General features: G+C 34.3%; 1 protein-coding gene across 1 annotated transcript in view; it reads left to right on the forward strand.

The window, feature by feature from the left end:
* Positions 1-19,867, forward strand: part of TSG101 (tumor susceptibility 101) — an 83,756-nt gene that overhangs the window by 20,278 nt on the left and 43,611 nt on the right. Inside the window, exon 5 of the mRNA XM_074274502.1 lies at positions 1,914-2,040. Within this exon, the coding sequence (XP_074130603.1) occupies positions 1,914-2,040 (127 nt within the window). The remainder of the gene's footprint in view (positions 1-1,913; positions 2,041-19,867) is intronic.

Here is a 19,867-nt window from a genome sequence, read left to right on the forward strand (position 1 = left end):
TGGCCAGCTAAGAATACAATGCCTTCTATAATTATATATGCTTTCTTGAAATGGAAATTTATTGTTTAATATTTTGAATCCTTTCCATGTTCTGCTGGGCACATGACCATGTTTTTTATCCTTTTCTTTTTCGTTTTTTAAAATGTCTTTTCTTTGATTTTTCTTACTTTGCATTTATTTTTTATTTTTTTTTTTGTTTATTTTTTATTATAGCTTTTTATTGACAAAACATGCATGGGTAATTTTTCAACATTGACCCTTGCAAAAACTTCTGTTTTAACTTTTCCCCTCCTTTCTTCCACCCCTTCTCCTAGATGGCAGATAGTCACATATATGTTAAATATGTTAACGTATATGTTAAATACAATATATGTATACATATTTATACAGTTGTCTTGCTGCACAAGAAAAATTGGCTTTAGAAAGAAGGTAAAAATAAACTGGGAAGAAAAACAAATGCAAACAAACAACAGAAAGAACAGAAATGCTATTTTGTGGTCCACACTTATTTCCCAGTATTCTTTCACTGGGTGTAGTTCATGCAAGTCTCTCCAAGCCTCTCTGTATTCATCCTGCTGGTCATTTATTATAGAATAATAATATTCCTGACATTCATATACCACAATTTTCTCAGCCATTCTTCAATTGATGGACATCCATTCAATTTCCAGTTCCTAGCCACTACCAAAAGGGCTGACACAAACATTTTTGCACATACAGATCTCTTTCCTTTCTTTAATAACTCTTTGGGGTATAAGCCCAGTAGTAACACTGCTGGATCAAAGGTATGCACAGTTTGATAACTTTTTGAGTATAGTTCCAAATTGCTCTCCAGAATAGTTGGATCTATTCACAACTCTACCAAAAATGCATCAGTGTCCCAGTTTTCCCACATCTCCTCCAACATTCGTCATTATCTTTTCCTGTCATCTTAGCCAAGGTGTGTAGTGGTATCTCAAATTATCTTAATTTTCTGATCAGTGATTTGGAACACCTTTTCAAAAGAGTAGAAATAGTTTCAGTTTCATCATCCGAAAAATTGTTCATATCATTTGACCATTTATCACTTGGAGAATGGCTTGATTTCTTATAAATTAGAGTCAGCTCTTTATATATTTTGGAAATGAGGCCTTTATCAGAACCTTTAACTGTAAAAATGTTTTCCCAGTTTATTTTGCATTTGTTTTAAATAAAAATATTTTTAAAAGAAAGAAAAACTTGAAATGCTTTTTGTTAACTGATGAAAAGTGAAGAGAGCAGGACCAGATAATTGTACATAGTAACAGTAGTATTTTACATTGATCAACTGTGAATGACTTGGCTGTTTTCAGCAATATAATGATCTTAGAACATTTGAAGGGACCAATGATTTAAAAAAAAAAGGGGGGGGCTGCCCATCTCTAGAAAAACTACTTATAAAGAGTCTGTAGATTGAAGTGTCCTTTTTTTTTTTCCCCACTTTATTTTTCTTGGAGTTTTGTGTTTTATTTGGGAGTTTGCTTTTTGGGAATCTGTTTTCTTTTACAAGATGGAAGTATTTTATATAATTGCACACATACAACTAATATCAGATTATTTTCTCGATGAGGACGGAATTGAAAGCTTAAAATTTTTAAAAATGAATTTCAAAACCTTTTCACATGTAACTTCAAACAAATATTTGAAGGGGAAAGTTGCCTCTAATACTACAAATTCCAATTTTATATCAGGAAGAAAAAAAAAATTCTACTTTTTTCTTTTGTATTTTCACAGAAGCTTAGGGTTAACAATTCTTAATTTCCTTCACTGATTGTCTTGGAGAAAACACTTCCTTGAATTTTAAAAAAACTTTTATAATTGTGATATATTATTGTGATTGATAAAAAACTGCTAATCTTTCATATTTAACAAAATTATATTTGTTTTCTCTTTAGCCACAATCTGATTTATTGGGTCTGATTCAAGTAATGATTGTGGTGTTTGGAGAGGAGCCTCCAGTGTTTTCACGTCCTACTGTTTCAGCATCTTATCCACCATACCAAGCAACAGGACCACCAAATAGTAAGTTGAAAATGGATTAAAATTTTAAAATATATTATCAGCATTAAAAGACAAATGTTGTAAGACACAACATTCTCTTTCTGACCTTTCATTTGCTTTAAAGCTTGTTGAGTGAGTGAGTCTGTTGAAACATTCTGAAACCCCATTTTATATATAGATTTCCTCACTCCGAGGCTGGCATATAGACTTCGGTTGTGTGGGTAATTAAAATTTCTCTTAATTGTACTTATTGGAATAAGAATTTATAGGAGAGTTGTACAATCTCTATGCCTAGAGTCCTGAGTAATTACTTTGTTTTTAAATATTAGCTTTTTATTTTTTCCAAATACATGCAAAGATTGTTTTCAGCATTCACCTTTGCAAAACGTTGTGTTCAAGATTTTGCTCCTTCCCTCTTCCCTGAGAGCAAAAATTCAATATAGGTTAAACTTGCATAATTATTTGAAATGTATTTCTGTATTCCTCAGTTGTGCAAAGATAGATCAAAAGGGAAAAAACACATGAAAAAGGAAATAACAAACAAAAAAACCCAAAAAAGGTGAAAATACTATGATCCACATTTAGTCTTCATAGTTCTCTCTCTGGAGGCAGATGACTGTTACCATCACAAGTCTATTGGAATTGGCTTGAATCATCTCATTGTTGAAAAGAGCCATGTCCATCAGAATTGATCATCTCTTAATCTTATTGTTGCTGTGTACAATGTTCTCTTGGCTCTACTCACTTTACTTAGCATCATGTCATATAAATCTTTCCAGGCTTTTCTGAAATCAGTCTGCTCATCATTTCTTATATTATAAAAATATTCCACTACATTCATATACTATGACTTATTCAGCTATTCCCCAATTGATGGGCATTCATTCAATTTCCAATTCCTTGCCACTACAAAAAAGGGCTGCTATGAACATTTTTGCATAGGTGGGTCCTTTTGAATAGTTTTACAACATCAAATCAGCTATCCATATAGTAAAATATATAAATCAGAAAAGCTAGATACCACTAGATTATTTCAACAGATGTAGGAAAAAACCTATCTAGAAAATCTAGCCACTTCAATTAAAAAAACTAATGGAATCACCAAAGTCACTTGTAAAGAATTACATGCATTCTTTTTTTTTTTTTTTTTCTGATGCAATTGGGCTTAAGTGACTTGCCCAGGATCACACAGCTAGGACGTGTCTGAGACCAGACTTGAACTCAGGTCCTCCTGACTTCAGGGCTGGTGCTCTAACTACTATGCTACCTAGCTGCCCCAATTCACATGCATTCTTATAATAAAAGTAAAATTTTTTTAAAAAAGGAAACTTCCTTTACAGTAATGACAAAATCCATCAAATATTGAGAAATTAAGAATAAACAGGACTTGGATAACAACACCTCACTAAAACTAATGATTGAAATGATTATGGGAATGTTGGACATGGCACAGTAGATAGATCACCGACTTTGAAGTCAGGAGGACTTGAGTTCAAATCCAGTCTCAGACACTTTATATTTACTAGTTGCATTACCTTGGGCAAGTCACTTAACCCCAATTAAAAAAAGAGAGATAAGGATTGTTGTAGTGATTATGGATGGATCACATTAATAAAGTAAAAATAACAATAATCTGCCAAATTTATATATTTACTATAATACCACTTAAAATATCAAGAGCTGCTTTATAGAACTAATTACATTGGACTTTCGCTTTAAATATATTATTTTCAAAATTCCATCTAGAATTTATACTAAGCTGTGAAGTTTAAGCTGTAACACTGTAAATAACATATTTTTGTATTTTGTACTCTCAATATTCCCAAGAGGTCTTTGATAGGTTAGAATGATGGTATGAATCTATTAAGATGAAAATTTCAATTAAGTTAATTGTTAATTCAATTAAAAATTCAGTAAATGGAATAAAACCAGTAAAGAAGACATTTGCATTCAAAAAATTAATAGTATGAATCGAGAGTAAGGAGAAAAATAGTTAGTCCTCAATTGATGTGAAAAGGAGAGGATTTTAATGGTCAAGGAATTCTTTCTTTTCTTTTTTGCTGAGGCATTTGGGGTTAAATGACTTGCCTACAGTCATACAGCCAGGAAGTATTAAGTGAGATCAAATTTGAACTCGGGTCCTCCTGAATTCTGGGCTGGTGCTCTATCCACTGCACTACCTAGCTGCCCTGATGGTCAAGGAATTTTGAGTTAGTATTATGATATGAAAGATTTAAAAGATAATATTCTTGAGTTGTATTTATGGAAACATAATATGCAGAACAAGGGAGTTTATGATCCAAGTGTCCTTTACAGTGCTTGGAGTAACATCCATAGTTTTATGTTTACACACATACTAACACATCACATTTTAGGAAGCACAGCAATTTGTCAGGCATCGAATTCATTCAGAGAATGATGAGTTTGTTGTTAGGACAACATAGCATGGGAAAACCATGCTATGTTAACGTGAGTTGAAAGAGCTAGGAATTTATCATGGAGAAGAGAATTTGAGGGTGGGTGTGAAAGGGAAGGGGATATTATCCCCAATTCTTATAGAGAATTACAAAAGTAAATTTTTATCTTCTTATGAGGGAAATATACTTTAATACTTTAGTAGATCTGTGTTCTCATTAATGTGGGTACACTACAAAATGTAACTGAGCCTTCTCATTCTCTGTAATTTTTGTCTCTATTCTTAAATAAATTCTCTATAAAGGATTGTTTGCAAATACTCTGGAACTTCACCTAGACCTTTTAATATAATATAGGTATCAGTGCATCAAATAGACTGGTGGTTTTTTGTTTTTTGTTCCCCCCCCCCCAACATTGTCATTGAATTACTGACCCCTAGGATATAACTTTGAGGTTACCTTTGTATAACATTCTGCAACTTCGAGATTTAGCATATATTTCTGTTGCCTTTTGTTTTACCTGCAAGGAGATTGGATGGATGCCCTGCGATTTGCAGCCATAGAATAACATTGAAAGAACAGATGGATTTTTGTGTTAGGGAGCAAATACAACTTCTGGAAAACTTGGGTGTCCAAATGATTGTCTGTTACTGATGTCCTGGTCAGTTCTGGGCCCAGCTCTACCTCCTGAATACTTGTCCAAACAAAATAGATGTATTGATGGATTAATTTTTAAAAATTTAAGGAAATGGTTTGGGCAATTGCATTATGATTGGAATGATTATGTTACCTCCCAAAGTAACTCTTTTAAAAGATGAAAATATTCTCGATTTATAAGTTTTGCTATTTTTGTTATCAGTCATTCCCTTTTATGGTTCCTGTTTAAAGCAAATTTAATTTGTTTATTATGCTTATCTCTTTGATTTGTATTCTGTGAAATCTCATCCCATTATGGGTGTATACTGGTTTGTTGCTTAGCATATTTCTGTACATCCTTAACATATTAACCCAAATGACTTCTGAAATATATATACACTCTTTGTGAGAGTCTATATAAAATTTTATACAAAGATTTCACTTGAGTGACAAAAGAAAAAAATAATTTTTCCTGCAGTTGATAAGAAATCCTTTATAATCTTTCATTGTGAAAGACAATAAAGAAGAAATATTATGCCCAAACATCATTTAGTGCTTTAATTGCTTGGGGTCCCAGTTTTCTGTCAAGGGCAGCATGATAAAATAGAAAGAATAGGTCTGAAACCTTGAGTTTTTGGAGTTACTTTCTAAAATTTAGTGATTACATTAATTCTAGATTTATCAAGAATAGTCTTTAGTTAAGAGAACTGCTAATTAGGCATGTTGTGCAATCTTGAGCTAAATTTTTATTCTCTTTTCTTTCCTCTGAAGTTGATTGGCTATTGAATTGTTGATTTTAATTATGTTTTTTAGTCATTGTTTTTGCTTAGATCAGATGAGTTAACATATTTATATAAAGCATTTTGCAGCATTTACTAGCAGTGTAAATGTTAGCTTCTGTTACTGTTTTAGCAAATCATTAGCTCTCCCCTTTCGTGTTGTTCTTTTGGAAAAGATAATAGAATAACTACATAATTTCAGACTTGGTTGAATGGCTGGACTTGATGCCTGCCTGAAAAAAAAATGTATTGTGGAATGCTTTTGGCCTTTTACTATTTAAGATTTTTATAGATAACTTGGATAAAAACATATAGAAGGCATTTTTTTTTTTCATATTTGCAGATAGTACAAAGCTGGGAAGGATAATAGTTAATATAAAGAATATCAGAATCAAGATTCATAAAAACCTCAGTAGACTAGAACATGACTGAATTTAATAAAATAAAATTAATAAAATATAATTTCATGGGAATAAATATAAAACTTCTTGAAATTAATTTAAGAAATACAAGCTGAGGAAGCCATGATAAGTAAGGACAGTTTGTCTGCAAATAAAACAAGTATTTTAACAAACCTAAAGATCCCATAATGTAGTAGTCAAAAATTGGCTTTTGTGTTCTATGCTAATAGTCCTTGGTTATTTTTGCCCTGGTCTATTTCTAGAATATTCCAACATTTTAGTTGGAAAATATACAAGAGAAGGTTACCAATATGGAAAAGGACTTTGAGATAATGCCATATAAAAACTGATAGAAGGAACTTGCTGGAACTCTGTCTTCCCAGAAATCAGCCAGAGTCAGGATCACTAAACGTCTTTATTCTTGATCTTTTATGGTCAAGGTCAGGGGGTTAGGTCTAGCAACCTCGAATACACCTTCCTCCCTCAAACGCGCCCCCCTCCCCCAGCCTGCCTCTCGATTCCTCTTCCTCCTCCTACTCCTTCCACACATATCTACCTCTTTGTCCCACCAATCAAGTCAGCACAGAACAGCTAGGGGAGGGTCAACCTTCAGACAAGTTAATAGGGAACTGTCCAATTGGCAATTAGTCTCACGTGCTTCATTATCCAAGTGCATTGCTCAGTTCTAGCCCTTTACAGGAACTAAAGATGTTTAGGCTTGATCAGGCAGCAGCTAACAAGTATTGTTTAAAATACCTGCTATGTACCACAATTATACTAGATAATAGCAGTACTGATTAGAGTAAGACACTTATCAAGTGTCTTATTAAAAGTAAGATGTGTTTACAGTCTGTAGACAAAACTCTGAACATATATGTGTGGTGCATATGTATGTATGTTAGAACAACATATAAAATAAAGGATAATTAGGGAGAAAATGCACTAGCATTTGAGAGGGGACCAGGAAAGGTTTTGTGTAGAGGTGATACTTAGCTGCATCTGTAAAAGAGAAGCATGTAAACATTTGAATGACTCCCCTGGAAAAGAGCTATTAGACTTACTTTGCTTGGCCTTAGAAGAATTAGGTACACTGTGTAGAATTTGCAAAGAAGCAAATTTGGGCCTTAATAAGGATGATTTGCTAGTTATTAGAGTTATCTAAAAGTGGAATAAGCTGCTTCAGATAATTATAGGTTCTGAGGTTTGAGCCAAGATAGTAGAATCAGGAAGAGGCATAATGAGCCCCTAAAATAAACAAAAAACTTATAACAAATCTAGAAATATACCCAATCAAATAAGTGGTGGAGAAATCAAAGAAAAAGTCATGGTCTTTCCAATATTGGTTGACATAAGAAGTCAGAGGTCTGGGGAAAGGGTCTTGCCAGGAATGGGTAGAATGAAGTGTTGCAGTGCAGGGAGAAGTTGTTTAATGGAGCAAGAATAGATCCCAGATTCTTAAGCTGTAAGGTATGGCAAACAGGAGTTAATTCGGGGATAAGAAAAGCTTACAGGCTCTAGGCAGAAGCAAGTTCAGAAGGAAATATTAAGATTATGTCTCAGACCTTGAGAACAGACTGTGGGGTTTCAATTTGAGGTTTTTATACCCACAGCTTTTAACCTAACTAAAAAGGTTTTTTTACATTTTTTAGGGAAATTTTATTATATTTAAAAATACGTAAAATTCATAGATTTGGCCCTTGAGCTATACTTCCTGCTTTTGTTCTTTAATTCAATATAAATCATGTGTAAAAGTAACAAGGAGGTAAATTCCAGGCCAAAGAGTATCCTACTGTACTGCCATTGTAAACCAAAAGAACTTTATTTAAAGCTATGGAAGGGAGAAATAAAAAAACTAGTAGTTTTTTCTTTCTTTCTTTTTTTTTTTTTTTTTTTCTGAGGCTGGGGTTAAGTGACTTGCCCAGGGTTACACAATTAGGAAGTGTTAAGTGTCTGAGACCATATTTGAACTCGGGTCCTCCTGAATTCAGGGCTGGTGCTCTTATCCACTGCACCACCTAGCTGTCCCACCAACTAGTAGTTTGGTAGAAGAGCTACAAACTTTGCCTGAACAGCAAACTCCCTGAAAATTAAAATGGACAATTAGAAGCTAATGATTTCATAAGACAAGAAAGATTAAAACAAAATCAAAATGCTTGGGGGGGGGGCGTGATAGAAGAAAATGTAAGGTATGCTATAGCCAAAACAACTGACCTGGAAAACAGATTAAGGAGGGGAAAAATGAAGGATTTTTGGACTCTCTTAATGACATGAAGGAAACAAGAGCCCAGATACTATTTCAAACATTCTTAAAAAATAATAATAATAATAACTGCCCAGATCTTTTAGAAACAGAAAACAAAATGGAAATAGAAAAAAACCACCATGGTCTTTCTAAAAGGAACATCAAAATGGGAACTTCCAGGAACATCATAGCTTAAATCTAAAGCTTTCAGATCAAAGACTTTTGCAAAAGACCAGAAAGAAAAAAATTCAAGCATGGAGGAACCATGATCAGAATGATATAAGCAGCTATGACTTAAAAGAATCAGGGAGTTTGAAATACCATTTCAGAAGGCAAATTACATGTAATACATGATTATAACAAAAAATAACTTATCTAGCAAAATGGAATATAATTCTGCATGAAGAAAAATGGATTTTTAAATAAGTTTCCAAGCATTCCTGAAGGAAAGACCAGGTCTGAAGAAAGATTTTGAAGTTCAAATACAGGAGTTAAGAAAAACTTGTATTGTTAAATACAACAGTCATATGAGAGTAAATAATAGACATACTGCTTACATTCTAATAGGGGAAGTGATATATGTCTCCACTGAACCACATCATGAGACAATAAAGGGAGTCTAATTAGACAAGTTCTGGGAGTGCTTCTCTTATGTCTTTTTAAAACAATTTTTTTTTTTTTTTTTTTTTTTTTGCAAGGCAATTGGGGTTGATTTGCCCTGAGTCACACAGCTACTAATTGTTGCTTATGTGAGGCTGGCTTTGAACTCAGGCCCCCCTGATTTCATGGCACTGCATTATCCAGCTGCCCCCTTATTTTGTCTTTATGAGAAGAAAGAAGAGGAGAATAAAGTGGAAAATGAGGAGGGAAGAGAAAGTTAGGAGGAATTAACCCACATAGTCTGTACTAGTTGGTACCTATAAGAAACAAGGAGTTTGGGGAGATTGCTAATTCTTAAGCTTTATTCACACCTGAACTGGTCACTTGCAGGAACAACAAACACACACGCATGGAATTATATTTCACTCAATAGAGGAAAAGAAAGAGTTTAGAGGGAGGCTAGGTTAGGGAGCTATTAGTCCTAAGCAAAACAAAGTTTAATTCAAGGATGTATAACAGTATTTATAATTTTCTTTGAGGGTGACAAAGAATGGAAATCTGATGGAGTCTACTAGTTGGGGAATGATTAAATAAGAATTATATATAAATGTCAATTAAACATTTATTAAGCACCCATTATTTGTTAGGCATTGGGGATACAAAGAAAGGTAAAAGTCTCCATTCTTAGGGAATTTACAGGAAAGGCTTTACAGAAGGTGGAACCTCAGGGAAGCCAAGAGGGAAGCATGAAGAGGGAGAATGTTTTGTGCATGGGAGACAGTGAAAATGTCCAAATTCAAGAAATGGAAGTATCTTGGAGAAACAACAGGGAAGCAAATGTCCATGGAGTTTGATTTGGTGGGATGTGGGTGATTTGAGCAGAGACTTAAAAGCCAAACTGAGGATTTTATATTTGACCCTGGAAGTGATCAAAAGACATTTGAAATTCTTTACAGTGAGTAGGGTGGAGGTGACAGGGTGATGACATGGGTGGACCTTGACTTTGATCACTTGCAATTTAGTGGAGGATATACTACTGTGGAAATACTTGTGGTAGAGAGAACTACGTGCAAGCTTTGGGGAAAAGATAAAAGAATGTGGATTTCAGAGGAACCTAATTCAAGAAAATTTATATTAATTGATGTGGAATGAAGAACAAAGACATTGATATGCCAACAAGATTGTAAAGGCAAACAGCTTTGGAAAACTTAGCATCTTTTGATCAGCATATTGGCCGGCCATCATAACAGAACTAGTAATGGAACATTTTTACCACCTCCTGATGAAGAAGTAAATATGTGTATATTCTTATAAACATGATCAATATGGAAATTTGTTTTGTTTTCTCATTGTGTTTGTAGAGGTTTTGCCTTTATTTGGTTTTCAAATTAGAGTTAGGAAGGAGAGAAGGTAGATTTTTGCTGATGAAAAAAAATAAGTGGTTTCTGGGAATGTGGCAGAATAAAATAGGAAATTACATGGCTCTCCCAAATTCCCTCCAAAAATCATTTAAAATAGGGTCTCAAAATGAATGTTGGAGTGGTAGAAATAATTAAAAATGGGAATAAAGAAGTTGTCTAGCCTAGGGCAACTTGAAAAGACTATTAGGAAAGACCTAACCTCCCTGGGTGTTGGTCTGGTCCAATTGAAGTGCAGATATTGTAGAATCAACAAACTGCGAGCCTTGGAAACAGCTATGTATGCAGCAATCTCAGCTTGAGGATCTTTCAACCCATGGACTGTGTGAACACACAAGTGGCGAGGCTGATCAAGGGAATATTGGCAGGGATTTTTGCTGCACTGGACACTGACCAGACATGGTCCTATGTTATGTATGTGAACAGGGAAGGGTGAATACATGTTGTTGAGTGTGGTTGCAGAGGGACAGGGACTTGGTTGGTTGTGGTGACTCCCAAGAGAATGGAGACCTGGATCTTGTACCTAGGCAAGCTGAAGCTTGCATCCTCAGGAAGGACTGCAAAAAGGAAGAGCATTTGGGGTGACAGCTTTGGTGTAGAGGCTTTGAGGGGCAGAAAGGAGTAAAATAGAAATTGAAAATCCACTAATCACCTGAAAGACCCCAAGTTGAAAACTCAGGGGAACATTATAGCCAAGTTTCAAAGTTCCCACATCAAGGAGAAAATGCTAGAAGCAACTTAAATATACTGGGGAGCTACAATTAGAATAACATGAAATTTAGCAGCTTCTACATTAAAAGACTGAAAGGCATTGAACATATTCTGAAGAGCAAAGGATCTACGTTTGCAACCAAGAATAACTTGCTGAGTTATTCAGCAAGCAAAAGCTGAGTGTAAATCCTGCATAAAGAAAAAAAGGAAATGGATACCTAATGAATTAAATAAAGGGCTTTCATATAAAGGAAGGCAATTTAACAATCCCCGAACTTAAACTGTTAAAAGGCAGTAATTATCAAAACTATAGATGAACAGAGCAGTGGAACAGTATAGACATAAAATATGCAGTAGTAAATGATTATATTTGTCAAACATAAGATTACTATAATCATTTACTACTGCATATTTACTATAAAGATTTAAGCTTTGGGGACAAGAATTCACTATTCAAAATTGTTGGAGAAATTGGAAAACAGATGAACAGAAATTGGGTATAGTCTAATATCTTACACCATTTATCAAGGTAAGGTCAAAATGGATTCAAGGCCTGGCTATAAAGGGAGATAACATAAGAAAATTAGAAGAAAATAATGTCCTAAGAGTTAATAAAACTGTATACTCTTGATCTAGTAATAGAACTGTTAGATCTCTTTCTCAAAGTAGTCAGGAGAAAATGAAAAGAACCTATATGTTCTAAAATTTATAGCAGCTCTCTTTGTTTGGGCAAAGAACTAGAAATTGAGGGGATGCTCGTCACTTGGGGAATGGCTAAACAAGTTGTGATATATGATTGTGATGGAATACTATTGTGGTGTAAGAAATGCTGAGTAGATTGGTTTTTAGGAAAGCATGGAAAGATTTGAATGAAATAATGAAAAGTGAAATGAATGGGGCCAAGAAAATATTATATACAGTAATAGCAATATTGTTTAAAGAATAACTGAATGACTAAGTTATTTTGAGTATTATAATTATTGAAATCTATTAGGAAGGAACTATGAAGGAAGATGATATCTACTTCCAAAGAAAGAACTGATAAATAGAAGTATGTATTTTGTGTGTGTGTGTGTGTGTGTGTGTGTGTGTGTGTGTGTGTGTGTGTCTGTATCTATGATGGCCTTCTCTAATGTGGGATTAGAAGGGAGAGATCCAGGTCGAAGCTAAAATGAAACCAAAATATATATATATTTTTTAAAGGAATGGATGAAACTATTATAACTATATTATAAGTATTATAATAACTATTATAAGTAATAACAAAATAGAAGATGAGAAACATTGATAGTTATGTGAATTCAAAACTAGCATGTAAGCTAGAAACTGTCATGGGCCAGAACTCTGAACTTGAAACAAGATACTAACTCAGTGGAATTGATTAAAAACAATGGTTGTCTAGTTTAGCATGGTGATTAATAAGTACTCTAAGTTCAGTATGATTGATTTAATCTTATAGCAAATAATGGTTTCCTAGTGATATAATGATTGATTTATACTCAGTGTAGAGCATAGAAGCTAGGAACCTCAGCCAGAATTCATTCGGAGAGATTCAGAGGGCAGAGAAGAAGGCTCAAATTCTCCAAGGAGAACCAAGGAGAAGAAAGCCCAACGTGGGGCGCCACAATGTAGTGTTTTTTTTTTGATTTAGTTCTCCTTGGGGGTCTCTGGAGCAGCCTTCCTTTCAGTTCAATAATCACCACAAGAACAGCCAGGGATTAAAGTCCAAATCCTTTATTATCTCTTTGCCTGATGCTGGGCAGCTTTCTGGAGAGCCTTTCAGTCTGTCCTTGGTCTTAGTCGGGGAAGTGCAAGAGGCAAGATCAGTCACCAGGAGCTTGACTGAAGGTGAAATTAATTTCTGTCTCCTTGTCTCTGAGAGCTTCTAGTGTGCTTGTCTTCTCTTGCTCTGTGAATCTCTCCAAATGAATCCTGGCTGAGGCTCCTAGCTAATATGCTCTACACTGAGTATATTTATTTGTTGCAAGATTAAATCAATCACACTGAACCATGCTAAACTAAATAACTTTTGTCTCTATCAATTCCACTGACTTAGCATCCTGTAAGAATCCTTTGTTTCAAGTTCAGAGTCTGGCACATAACTACTGACTCAGTAGCAGGATAAGGAAGTCTATTAGGTACAGCATGTGATCTCCTTGGAAGGGCCACAAAATGCTTTTCTTGGCTCAAAAAGCAAAACTTTCCCCAGCATTTTGGGAGAGAAAAGTGAAATTCATCAAATAGTTTTCTAGAACCAGCAACATTAAACACACTGCACATTTCCCCTATTTCTCCCTCTTGGTCATCAGACTTCATTAGAGGCAGGAGTCTTGGTTTTTATTTAGCTCTATGCTTTTGTCTAGTTTTTGATAGGAAACAGAAAGTTGAGTAAATGAGCAGTGCTGCTTATCTCAAAAAATTAGGCTTTCTAGGGATATTGAAATATTGCCAAACTACCTAGAAATCATGATATGAAAAGGTGCCATATAAGAGTAATATTTTATTTTGCAACATGTTTTCTTTTTGTTGCTCTTGGGGGGGAAAGGTTTTTTTTTTTTTTTTTTTTAACAATTTACCTTTGAATTAAGATTTTACTCATTTAATTCTTATTATATTAGATATTAAATATATCTTTGAACTGCCCATTTTCCCAATCTATTCTTGATTATTGCCCCATTGGTTTTCAGTGGCATTTAGATTTGTTTGGTTTCCAGACCATAAGAAGCATGTTTATTTCCACAATTTTGATAAATGTTTACCTTTTCATGAAGTGGGACATTATTACGAGGCCATGTAGAAGTAACTAGACCATTTTGGTAATTGTGGGACACTACTAAGACTCATCTACTTCTTTTATGATGCCTGAAATTGATTAAATACCTATTGAAGTAAGATTTCAGTATGAATGAGTTTGAATTAAACAATAGTCATCGAGTCAGTAAACTAGTATTAGATACCTGGTTATTAAATAGTTTCCCTATGTTTGAATGATTCTGTGTTTTGGTATGGAAAGGAAATGAAGAGAGAAAGAAGGTTTTGGACTGATCTTGGGAGAATTATTTCTGAAATTACTATCATCTTTAATGATAACTGTGCCTAATCAAATAAGACTTTTAAGTTAATGTATCTCAAGATTACATATAATTAGCCTATAGAGAGGTACTTAAATATAAGCAGAGGTGGCAAAATGACTTAACAGGAAAAAAATAACTTCAAAATCAGGAATACCTAAGGTGAATGCTTCTTTGCCCCTTAGTGACACTGTGGTCATAGACAGGTCATTTTGTCTTTCAGTGATCCCCAAAAGCTTTCTACCACTATATAAATAAGTTGTAGGGAAGGTTGCCTGTTTATCACTCAAGGAAATTTTCTATACTGATGAAATTACCCAATCATTCAGAAAAAAAGGGAGTTATAGATATGAAATATCTATATTATAATACTGCTGGAGTAGTGATCTCATGTAGGTGAGAATTGCCCTCTTATTCCAAGTTCAGCATTGATGATCCACCTTTTTTGTCCGTTTGATGACAAGAGTGATAGAGCAGTGTCTATCAGTTATCCTTTCATCTAACTGTGTTTAGCCTATCCTTTTTTTTAATCATACATGTCTTTAATGACATCATTTTCACTCTTACATATCCAGTATTTATTTAGTTTATTTTTGCTTATTTATAGGTAATAAAAATATATTACATTTTAATATATACAATGTAATTATTATATTTATTAATATATAATAAATAATGTTATATTAAAATAACACAGATATACAAACAAATAATAAATATATAAATAAATATTGTTTGTTATTTAATTTAGTTCAACAAATTATTCTTATCAAAAGAATAAAAAAGAACTTGTTAAGCATTTACTATTTGCAAAATACTATGCTTAAGTGTTAGTGATACAAATAGAAAAAAGTAAGACTTGTCTATTTTTATGGAGCCAACACATATAAGAGGTTTCATTTGCCAATTAGATGGAAAAACCTTAAGTCATTAGCATATGTTGGTGCATTTCCTTTAATGTTATTTGAATATTTTCAGTTGTGTTCAATTCTTCATGTCTCCATTTGGGATTTTCTTGGCAAAGATATGCAGTAGTTTGCCATTTCCTTCTCCAGCTCCTTTTACATATGAGGAAACTGAAGCAAACACTTAAGTAAACTTGCCCAGGGTTAGACAGCTGGTAAGGATTTGAAACCAGATTTGAACTCTGGAAGAGATAAATTTTCTTAACTCCAGGCCCGGAACTCTGTCCACTACACCAATCATTTATCCCATTAATTGCACTGCTGGGATTTTATCCATTTCTGGTGTTGATGCATTTAGCAATTCTTAGGGTTTTTGGTGGCAAGACTTTTTGGATCTTCAGTTGCTAAGATCAGGAGTTTTGCAACTGCAAAAGCAGTTGTCAAGTCACAACTACATAAGGATCAGTTCCATTGAGGACAGCTTCTGGAGCTGGTGGTTGGAAAGGGGGTGGGTAGTAATAATATTCCCTGCACTGTCTCCATCAGGGTCTTCTGAAAGCAGGTGATGATGAACCCATGGTGGCAAGTAGTCTAACTTGCTTGATGCATTGTGCCTCTTATCCATTCTTCATGATGTCTTGTCCTTCAATTGATCATTTTAATTTTTGCCTGATATGTGGCAGTTGATAAACAATTGATAAAGATGCCTCATCCCTTCATATGTCTGGGGGTAATGCTATAATAATCATATTAGATGCTGGAGACATAAATATAAAAACAAAACTACTTGTCGTAAAGGAATTTACTTTCTGAATTTGATGGGAGTGGCAACGAGTAGAATGTACATAATATGCATATTATTTGGGGGCTCTCCTAATAACTGGGAGAATCAGGAAAGGCCTTTTAAGGAATTAAAGGACTAGCACTTGAGCTGAATTTTAATAGAGCAAAGGATTCTGGGGAGAGGAAAAAGGGGAAAAGGAGAGAGCATTCTCAGAATGGGGTTATGTGTTCACATGCTGGGAGGTAGGAGATAGAATGTTGCATACAAAGGATGTCAAGTATGCTAGTTTGTCTGGAAAAAAACTTTTTTTTTTTTTTTTTTTTTTTTTTTAAACCTTTTCTCTAAGACTTCCAAAGTGTTTCCCCTTAATTCAGTTGGTATCACATCTGGTCTGGATGTAACAAAACTCAAGCAAACTTCCTTTATGGTCTCTCATTCCTATATGGTTCCCCTTGAAAGAGGTCCAGGTGCTCCAATTCTCCACAATGAAGACCAGAGCCTTGTTCTTGAATGTCACCCATTCCTGGAGAGGCCTGGCTGATAAAAAGGAGTACAGTCCAAAAAAAGGCAGAACTCTTATGATGCTCAGTTCTAGTTTTTTCTGTAGCTGAGAAAGTTATTAATTTGAAACCTTGTTTTATATCTTTCTTCATTTGTAATTTAGTATTCAGATAGAGCTAAGATTTAATCTTTATGGACTCTGCTGATCACAACCCCATCCATACTTTTATATACTTTTTTTTTTCCTTTTCCTTTATCCATTTGCTATAAAGGATCTATCCTTGGATTGGAGCCTTCTTTCTTTTCCCTTAATTTATTAAGGCTACCATCGAACTATACGAGCATCCTATCAGTTATCACTTGCCATGTGACTACCCACCTTTTTCATTTATACATTTTGATGACAAATTAACTATTGGATAAGATCGTAATCATTCAAGAAAGTTTGGCTTAAACATCTAATGAGGGAAAGGAAAGGGCATATGCCAGTGCATAGATACTAAGATAATCCCATGAGACACAGTGTCCCCTGTAAATGAATTTACAAGCCCAAGAACCTAGATTGATAAATAAAAGGTTTATTGTAGGAATTTGGAAGTAAAGTTCAGTTACAAAGACGCCAGGGCTGAAGGTGGCCGCTGGGCAGGTAGGAACCCTTACATGGCCGGAAGGATACCATGTGTTGTCGGGGAGAGCTCCTGTTTGGACCATTTATACCTAAAAAGAGATAGGTGGTACCCCCAAATTCTTGGCGGGCTTTTCAGATAGCTCAGATCTGGTGGGGGCTGGGGGAACTGAGCTGATAGTGGGGGCTGGGCCCAGATATTCAAAGGGTGCTTTTGACCAGGATTTGTGAATCAAGGTCAGCCATGTGGATTGGGCAGTCCAAGAGGAATTTTAAAAGGACCACAACCCCCATCACATCTACTTAGGAAAAACCAAGCTAATGAAGAAACTTTTATCTAGACTATGGCATGTATTTTTATCAGACAATCTATAAAGCTTTTCTGTCAGCATCTTGGACAGATATTCCATATGACTGAGGTAAACCCAGAATTAAATAAATACTCTTTAACATACCTTTTCCCTAAATTACCCCTATTCCACTATTGTTGCATAACTATTAATAGAAGGAAACAGTTCTCCAAAATATTCACAGTATCAGTTTCAGTGCCTATCTCAAGGCACTGAACAAATGAATGGTGATTCATATCAGGCTGCAAAATGGGATAGATGTGAAGCTAAAAGGAGAAACCAAAATCAGGATATAAATAATATTATTTCTTTCCTCATTGTTTCTTATTCAAATGATAACCAATTTAAAACTGACCATTTAAATCCATAAAGAATATTACTTTAGAAACTTTCTTGGAGACTAATATTGTTTATTACTAAACAAACTTTTCTCTAAAAACAGCATTATTAGACCTTTATCTTATTATGGCATTTAATTGAATTCCTTAGGCAGATTTCACAGTGCTTTAAGCATTTAAAACTTCTTTATCTTAAAAGGTGAAATTTTTTATTTTTTTTTTTTTATAGAGATTTCCCCCCTCTTTGAGGGGGAACACTCTTTTAAGTGATGATTGTTTTTTTAAAGTGTTTGGGAGAGACAGCATAGTATAATGGATAGAAAAAGAAACAAGTCTACTGATATGCTTATATATGTGACTTATTGTAAGAGTGACTTAAATTTGCAGTTCCTGACTTTAAGTTGCAGATGTATATTGGTAGAAAAAATTTCCTTAGAGGAGAGTTCCTGTACTTTATCATGTGTAGGCCAAAGAATGTAAGGCAAGGTGAAGATAAAAGACCAAAAAATAGTGGCCTGAAATAGAATTTTAAAGGATACAATTTTGATGTAATTTTTAAAAAAAAGTTATTTTTCCTTTTACTCCAGATTTTTAACTATAACTTTCTGGAGAAAAATTCTGGGAAGATGCCAGAATAAGGCAGGAAAGTAACCTGGCTTTCCCAACCTCCTCTTCCCCCCAATTCTTTAAAATAAGTCCTCAAAGTGAACTTAAGAATTGCAGAAATAATTTAAATCAAGTAAAGTGATTACCTTGCCTAAGATAGTTTGGATAAGGAAGTACTTGACCTTCCCTTATGGTGATGTGACCTAATTAAAGTACAGATAACACCAAATCAACATAAACACTGGAGACTGATGTGTAGGCAGCAACCTTAGCTACATAAGCTTACTTTCCACATTGTGAAGAAGGAATGTGGCTGGTCAGTGGAAGATTGCAGAGCCCTCTGCTGAACTTGGGGCCCAAGTGAACTAACTAGATAAGGTCTTCCGCTGTGGGTGAGGTGGAGTGAGTATACATAGGTAAGTGTGGTCACAAGAGGGCCTGTTAGCTGTGGTCCTTCTCAGGAAAACAAGGTATTTGGTTTTGGTTCAGGGCAAAAGGAATGCACTGAACCTTGCAGCCTTAGAAGGCATTGCAAGAAAAAAAGTTTTGGGAATGACAGCATTGCTGAGGGGCGTGGTTGAGGTTCAAAGGCAGAGAGGAGGTTCTTGAGGTCAGGTACCTAGACAGCTCAGAAAGAACAACAGCACCAAAAAAAATCTGAAACCTGAAACATTATCCCAGACACCTTGGAATGAGAGCCCAACTCTAACATAAGGTTAACGGCATCTATCTATCTGCCTACCTATATATATATCTATTTTTAAAATTTATATTTATTGTATTTTTATTTATATTATATTTTATTATTTGTATTATATTTATATGCATATTATATATAAAATAATATATTATTATAGTTATTTATTTATAACACCTAATAAGCCACTTTAACAAAGAAATAAGTAAAAGAGAACATGACTAAGATCACTACCTTTATGAAAGAGACTGGATTCAAACTCAAAAGAAGACATTGAAGTTAAAATAGCTGCTATTTTAAAGAAATGTCCAGTGGTTTTAAGTCGAAAAAAATTCTTAAAAGAGCTAAGAAAGATTGAGGAATGATTAAGGGAAAGAATAAGAGAAATGCAAGAAAACATGAAAAAACAAGTCAGTCAATTGGGAAAGAAATCCAAAAACTTAATGCTAGAAAACAACTCCTTAAAAAGTTAGAATTGGGCAAGGTGAAGCTAATGACTTCCTAAGATACCAAGAAATAATAAAACCAAATCAAAAGAGAAAAAAATAGAAGAAAATTTAAAACATTGACTTGAAAGAATGGACCTGGAAAACAAATGGAGGAAGAGGTAATATAAGAATTTTTGGATAATATGAAGGTTATGATTTTTAAAAGTCTCGATTATGATTTAAGAAGTTATTAAAGAAAATTTCCCTGAAGTTTTGGAACTAGAGGGTAAACTAGAAATTTAAAAAATACACAGTTCATCTTCTGAAAGGAGATCCCAAGAT

Source organism: Sminthopsis crassicaudata, chromosome 6 (genome assembly GCF_048593235.1).
Source record: "Sminthopsis crassicaudata isolate SCR6 chromosome 6, ASM4859323v1, whole genome shotgun sequence".
NCBI classification, from domain to species: Eukaryota; Metazoa; Chordata; class Mammalia; order Dasyuromorphia; family Dasyuridae; genus Sminthopsis; species Sminthopsis crassicaudata.